Below are 7,522 nucleotides of genomic sequence, written 5' to 3'. Positions count from 1 at the left end.
TGGGCTAAAGAAGAGCTCAAAAAAGCCTAATTCTGATAGATTAGAGTATTGAGAAGCTCCTGTTCGATTTAGAACGTAATTAGCCTCAAATTGAGGCAGTTCTGTTGGTATGAATGTAGGCAGTTCATCTGTACATTCTGGCGCTGGAGCGATCACTGCCAAGGCCTGATCGACATCATTTCGATCGATTGCAGACGGGTCAATTCTGCTTCGTTTTGACCGTTTAGTAACTTGTTCGAATCGCGGAGGTGAGCTCGATCTATATCTCAGAGGGATCTGGGTATTTCGCTGTGGTTGTAGCATATTTCGTGGTTGAAATCTCAAGAGCAAAGTCAGCTGCGGAGCGTTGTGTAGATCGAATGCGGCTTAAAAACCTTAATTTGAAAATTTTACGCTAATTGGCACATTGGGTACGGAGGGGATAGAAATCTACTACGTAGGACATTCAAATTGTAGTATGGACCAGTCAAAGTGACTTGCGGTTCCAGCAGTAGACTTGCGCACAACTAGTACATAAATAGCAATTAACTAATAATGTATATAATTCTACCGCGCACCCTTATCCTCTGACCGGAATCAAGATTCTCATGAAATTTATCTCAAAACGAAAGAGAGACAGACCCTAAAGTATTGTCTAAGATTTGTGTTATCACTCTTAATAGTATCAGCAAGGAAAGAGAAGCTGTGAATCTTTACCAAGACCACACAATTTAGTTAAAGTTTCAACACATCTTTCGGGTAAGGTGTTGCGTTTGAGGATCACTTAGGCTACCATACGTAGTAAAAGTCTTTGTGTGTCTTATCCCTCTCCTGTACGGAGAGTCAAAACCTTGAGGCTCTGCTGTTGCTTTGGACTTGCACAGTTCTTGACCGAGTTGGAGATACTGCATAGGTGATGAGCTTGTCTGAGCCCCTCCTCCCCCTCCGCCTCCATTCATGCCTAACCACGCAATCCTGGCCCCTTAGCTTCTGAGCTCAGGGCCAGTAAGGCCGACGCTGATGCTGCCTTAGGAATTTGCGACTCGCTCTGGTGAGGCCGAGTTTTGCTCAGGGTTATAGGGTATGGTAGCACAAACCCCGCGGTATGGGTGAGCATTTGCCTCCCAGAAGTCCTTACCGTGCCTGGTCCTCCTTCTCCTCTTTACGGAGTGTTAATCTCAACGTTTGAACCTTACTCCACTCCGTAAGCATAGCCACTGCCCGATTCTAAGGCTTAGTGAGGCCTGAACACCTCGCCTCTTCTTCGTAGCCTTATGACACCGTTGCCGGAAAATGGCCTACGCCTGGCGATATTTCCCATGCTATCGACTGACCCAAGACGATTTGGAGAAATACTTGAAGAGGAAATTTGGAGACTGGAACTTCTACATCCAGGTTGTTCTAATTTATTTATGACCAGACTCCGACTGAGTGGATGGCAGATTACCGAGGGTGAGCGTTACCAGTTCTGGATAGAGAGAGACCTGACAAAAGTAAAGCCTTCCCCAGTCTGTTTTCGCTTGCTCAGCTAGCTGACTGCCGGCCCTTCGGCCCCTTGCCGAACAGACTGAGGAGGATGAGATAATGGATTTGCGGTGGTAGGCTGGCACCAAGCAGGCAACGTCTTGAACCTGCCTTGCTGCGAAGGTGTACTCGTGCGCTTGTTCACAGGATGTGGGCGTGTTTACAACAATTTATGGCCCCGAAGGGTGTGAGACAAGCATAGCCACGCCGTTTCAGACATTCGATGATGTGGTTTTTGACGCTGGTACTACTTAATATCAGGCCGTCTCGTGACATATAAAGAAATGGAGAACCTTCTAATGTTCTCCAAAGCTTGTCATTCTTGTCTGTAAGAAGTAAGTTAGGTCAAATGGAGGAGTTGATTCATTCTTATCGAGCGGCAGCGGATTACCCCCAAAATCTTGTCGATCATCACACCTACCAGCATGTTCTAGATTCATATGTGAATCAATTGAATGACAGAGAAGACAATCTATTCTGTGGTCCAAGCAAGGTCCTCATCAATTTCTGGCAATTTGATCATGAATCTCAAGGTTCGTCACCTGAGAAATGCTTTGGATCCACAGGCTTGAAACTTAATCACCTTTTAGGTTTCTGGGATAGGGCGGTACGCAACCCGGCGGAGCTACAAGAGCAACTTCGTATTGGGTGCACGCCGCAGCGACTTGATCCCAGATGTCGCTTCATGTAAGTCATTGCAGTCAACATTAGGAGCACAATTGAGGCTAAGACCTGCGTGCAGCTTTTTGCATGCACCAAACTCGAGGGAAAGACTCAACGTTAGTCGTGAGATGTATCTCTCTCTCATGACCTACCATCAAGTCATGCCTTCATTCTTGGATTTTGTCTTGTCGTATGGCAGACACCAACATGCACAAGACTTCCATTTCGTGGGCTTTAGGCATGAATCTAGCCTGCCCTCGGTGCAAAGAGGACTAAGAATCCCTGAGCTTGGTCGATCAGGCCGCAGGATCCAGTTGTGCTACAGCTTCAGCTCTGTAGAGCCGTCAGCAAGGCAGACCAGTTGGCCGTGGTCCGTGCGCCAGACTGCTACCTACCATTCTCTTGACCTGGAAAGTGGTCACTCCACCTGGATTGTGGTAAAAGGTGATCAGCTCATGCACGAGAGAGTCATATCGGCAACGAAATCTCCCCATGTTGCAGATCTGCGCTCGTTTCGAACGCTTCAGGATTCCGTTTCCTCCTCATTCGCTACTCATCTCATCTTCTGTGATTGGTCCGCAGAGAACTGGCGATGGTATATCAACTTTCTCGAAGACCAGGTCCAAGATACAACGCGTAGAACTGTGGATATCCCAGTATCGAAACCATTAGACCAGATTCCGACCATCACGCCCCTCCCCACATCCCTGCAAGGCTTGTCGCAGAAAAAGGCGAAGCCAAGACCCTCCAGATTTAGTCGGAAGAACATCCACCGGCAGCATAGTACACTGTCACCTTCGCCAGCTGTGTTGAATGTACCTACAGGACCTCCCGAACCTCCTGAACGGCCCCCCGAGGCTACTTTGAAGAAGGAAGATGGTCACGGAGGGTTCTCTTTCAAAGACTTGCAAAGGATCCAATTCATTGAGGAACAAGCAAATGAGACCCTACTCGTGCTGAAGAATAACACAAACATTCTGACTGAATTGACGGAACACTATTCTTCGGTGATGCAATCAGAAGACTGTCCTCAGGAGATAGAGCAGCACTGCAAGGGTCAGTTTGCTCATTTCGGGAGTCGCATTGTGAGCGTCCAACATGATTTGCGGATGCAGCAATCGAGAGTGGAGACACTGTTGCGAATACTCGCTGATCGGAAAACACTTGTATGTATTTCCTCGCCCCTGTGTCGCGCAGACTGTTAATGACTTGTAGCTGTATGGCATTCTACAATTTAGAAGCATGGAAGCAACCAATGTCCTGGCGGAGAAGGCACAACAGTCAACAGGCAAGATGGGGCTTCTGACGGAAAAGATGCATGAAGTGGCCATCAAAACCAAGCAGGAGACCGTCTCAATGAGGATAATCACTCTTGTAACATTGTTTTTCCTTCCAGGCACATTCATATCGGTGAGCCATCGTTCGTAATGAACAACACAAGCCTGTACTTACAGTTATAGCAGACACTGATGAGCACAGACATCGTCAGGTTTCCAACCGCCAATTCAGCAAAGCCGGAGAGAGTCTTTTGTCTTGATGCCTTAAAACTATTCCTTGCCATCACGTTGCCGTTGATGTGTGGTACATTCATGGCAGGCGGGCTGTTCTACTGGATTACTACTTTGAGAGAGCGAATGAGATCAAGTGGTGGCGAAGCTGGTGCATATGACTCGCGTATATCTTGAAGTAACTTGAGAACATGAATGGGGACCGAAAAGCTTCCCTTGTGCAATATCCGCCCCCAACTGGCTTTGCTAGTGACTAGTTCACTGCAGGCTAGCCATAAGTATAGCTTCAGCCTCACCAGGTAAGCCTTGTCGGGTGGGCGGAGGTATCGATAAACCCACAGGCCCAAGGAAGGTAGGCAGGCCTCGGATTCGCTTTGCAATGGTAGCTGCCTTGCGCTCCCCTCATATATATGCGGAGGCTCAGGCATCAAGAAATCCTCCCACACCTCTCGCTCCGCTCATATTGGCGCATACATCACACTTCGGTGCCTGCTCAGGGCATCTGGCATGATGCCCAACGCGTCTTCTCAGCCCGAATACCACCCCGACATCTCAGAATTCTTCGGATGGGTGCAAGCTCACAGTGTCCTAGGTACTCGAGGTCCAGATTCGCTCGCGGAGCACCCATTTATGCCACGTCCACGCCTGGAGGCTTATCTCAAAGAGAACGGTAGAACGAAGACGCTCCTCCGGGCCCTATTCCCCGGCCGCGATCCTCCCATAGCGCCCGAAGAAATCTGGCGCCATTGCATCAGTGTCTTTGCTATCCTTCTCCTGATCGGTAAAGGGACTTTCATCGAATACTTCTTAAAACACGATCAACTCTGGGATTCGAAACTGCCCTTCATCTCCGACCATTGCTTTCCTGTTACCACTGGCAATGACTCCTTTTTCGAATCGTTTTGCAAACAGCAGTGGCATTTCTGTCCTTACACTTTTCGTCGGAATGTTATAGACGCACATCTAGAAAAAGAATGTATCCTACCCATTGTGAGCAAGGACCTGCTTGGCGAAGGTGGAAGTGCATCCACGTATAAAATCAAGCTTCACCCTGCCCACGATGACCTCTCGGCTTGCACTGTCAACGGTGGTGTACGGTTCGCTCTGACCTCAGATCGAGATGCTCTGTGTGCTGACCAAGTGTGTATAGGATCCTGGCTGCCAAAACGAAAAGACATATGTATTGAAGACATATCGTTTTAGGGATGCCAAGGATAACTACGAATCCGAAGTGAGGGCTTTTCGGGCTCTAAGGCCCGGTGGTTCCCTTGGAAAGAGTATCATAGGATTCTATGGGAGCTACGAACAGGATGGATCCTACAATGTGTTGCTTGAATACGCCGACCGCGGCACATTGGAGAACTACCTAGCGACTACTCCTCCACCTTCCACTGCTGAAGATATATACACGTTCTGGAAGTCCTTGTTCAATGTCATCAATGCCTTGAACTTGATACATAACGTATCAGGCGATGCTCCCGATGACCCTCCAATACTCCAGGGGTAAGTTTTCCACACCGACGGTTTCGGTATGAAGTGGCAAGTGCTTATCGGGCAAGATAGATGGCATCAAGATATAAAACCTACAAACATTCTCGTCACAAGTGGTAAAAGCCAATCAATCTACGATTGTGACTTTAAGATTGCAGATCTCGGTCTCAGCCACTTCCGGAAATTACGGGCAGCACATGGTGCCGCCACCGACAAAGACACAAGCGGTACCCGTGAATATGGTATGCTTTTTGTGGTCAGACCCAGCCCTTTGACCTGCTGATAATTATATAGGTGCTCCAGAATGCTACAGATTTGCTGATTTCATGAAAAGGAGCCCACTTAACGTTAAACAGGCTGTGGATATCTGGTCATTAGGTTGTGTTTTTTCCGAAGTCGCTGTATGGGTTGTGCATGATAAGGACCGCCTCGATGGTTATCGTCAGATGCGACATGACGAGACCAAGCAAATATATGGGTTCAAAGATGGTCGAGCTTTCCATGATGGCGAAAAGGTGCTTCAATCTGTCGGTATTATACACACAGAAGTCCTTAAGAATGTCCGGCGATCTGATCATGTTACTCGATCTGTGGTCGAGAAAATGATTACAGAGATGCTGGACGAAGTTGACGGGCGACCAAACACAAAACAATTATGGCTGAAGTCCACATCCATTTTGAGGGACGCTGAAACAAAAATCGTGGCGGCCAAAGGGGGAACCCAAATAGTAGATTCCGAATCTCGAAGAAAAACACCACCTATAACCCCTCCGGATCTCCCTCACTCCCAATCTGATCAGCCTGGTCGAAACCGTATACCCAAGCGCTGGTCATCTCTCAAGCGACCTAGGGAAACGCGCGCAGCAACATTTGATGTTCCTGCCCGAGAACATATCCCTAGCGTGGAATCGAATGCGGATGATGCACACGAGACGCATGACGAACTGCTCGATAACACCCCAGCAACGCGATCAAGCCCTCAAGATCTTCGTGCCGCCACTCACAGTCTCCCTCCAAACTCGTTTGGTGACGCTGACCACTATCAATTTGCCCACAAAGTGCATGACAAAAGTGTAGAGAGTTCTGTTCCGAAGCATTCTCCAACACGGAACGGCAAAAATCGCGAACTCGCTCCAACGAAACATAGCGACTCAGCGTTAGACCCTCTTCAAAACAGTGATGTTACTCATTCCATGACACGTCTGGACATTCAAGGCTCAAATGATAGTTCAAAGCGCCTACAGACGGAAGTCTCACCTCGTCCGCAGGTCGATCTTGATGGTTCGCAATGCCGACCCATTTCGAAGACTGCCACTATTGCACCTGCATCCCCGCCCACTAGGCAATTTACTTCTCAACCACTGCCATACCTCTCGCTTGCGGACGCTGAGAAGTGGATGCCCAAAAGGTGGGAACGGAAGACATCCAACGTCTTAAAAGACGCTTATTTGCTCGATAATCTCAATAACCGGGACCACGTACGTTGTGCTTCTAATGACCCAAGTCGACCTCTCTAACCATCTTAGATATTTCTTGTTGACGACGCTGCTTCCATGCTCCCTTACTGGCGGGACGTGTGTAATGTACTCCGTGTCTTGGCATACATGGTCAAGGGCTCTGATGACGACGGTATGGACTTATATTTTACAGTCTCAAGCATAAATCATAATTCCAAAAAGGCAACCGGCCTGTACAATCAGATCCGGGGAAAGCAGCTCCAGGGTACTTCAGACATTGGGTTGCGTCTGGGCATGATCTTGGATGACTATAAAGCGTCACTTCGTCAGCCCCTCCAAAAGCGGCTGTCTCTCTTAGGGAGAGCGAAGCGAAGGGTACGAAAAGGGCTGAGCGTGTACATCCTCACGGACGCAGTCTGGCAACCTCATTCGGATGCAGGCCAGCCAATTGAATCGTTGGTGAGAACGCTCGTAGAGCTGGACTCTCCTCAAAAGCTGGTAGGGATCCAGTTCATCCGCTTTGGCAACGACCCCGATGGCATCGAGAAGTTGAAGCATCTGGACTCTGGTCTGCGCCTAGAAAGGTATGGGGGCGGACGTCGTTGCCATGAGGCAGCCCAGAAATGGAAATGGCTAACGAACTCCGCAGGGACATCGTTGATGCAGAGCCGGCAGATGGTAATGTCTGGAAGATGCTCCTGGGTGCGTCTAATAAATGGTTTGACGGTGACGAAGAGGAAGACCACGGAGCCACAACACACGGACACTGAATTGACCCCCTTAGTGTCCAGCTCCAACTCTACTGCAGCCCAAGCCGGAAAAAGTTCTATTCCGTTGCATCGGCTGCTGAATGGTCGAGAAGCGCATGCTTCAAACGACGTTGCTCATCATTTTTATTTT

The 7,522-nt window shown here is 48.7% G+C and overlaps 2 protein-coding genes across 2 annotated transcripts; both read left to right on the top strand.

The window, feature by feature from the left end:
- Positions 1 to 2,327: 2,327 nt before the first annotated feature.
- Positions 2,328 to 3,851, top strand: EPUS_05427 (uncharacterized protein; the record flags this gene model as incomplete). Its single annotated transcript, XM_007806297.1, has 3 exons — positions 2,328 to 3,332; positions 3,382 to 3,576; positions 3,630 to 3,851. 3 exons carry the CDS (start codon positions 2,328 to 2,330, stop codon positions 3,849 to 3,851), a joined length of 1,422 nt encoding a protein of 473 aa, XP_007804488.1.
- A 333-nt stretch (positions 3,852 to 4,184) lies between these two features.
- Positions 4,185 to 7,392, top strand: EPUS_05426 (uncharacterized protein; the record flags this gene model as incomplete). The annotated part of the gene is made up of 6 exons (XM_007806296.1): positions 4,185 to 4,766; positions 4,825 to 5,177; positions 5,238 to 5,407; positions 5,460 to 6,643; positions 6,692 to 7,206; positions 7,272 to 7,392. 6 exons carry the CDS (start codon positions 4,185 to 4,187, stop codon positions 7,390 to 7,392), a joined length of 2,925 nt encoding a protein of 974 aa, XP_007804487.1.
- Positions 7,393 to 7,522: the final 130 nt, after the last annotated feature.

Source organism: Endocarpon pusillum, assembly GCF_000464535.1.
Source record: "Endocarpon pusillum Z07020 unplaced genomic scaffold scaffold5276, whole genome shotgun sequence".
Classification (NCBI taxonomy): domain Eukaryota; kingdom Fungi; phylum Ascomycota; class Eurotiomycetes; order Verrucariales; family Verrucariaceae; genus Endocarpon; species Endocarpon pusillum.
Note: the sequence above shows the minus strand (reverse complement) of the source record. Positions and strands in the feature narration are given on the sequence as shown.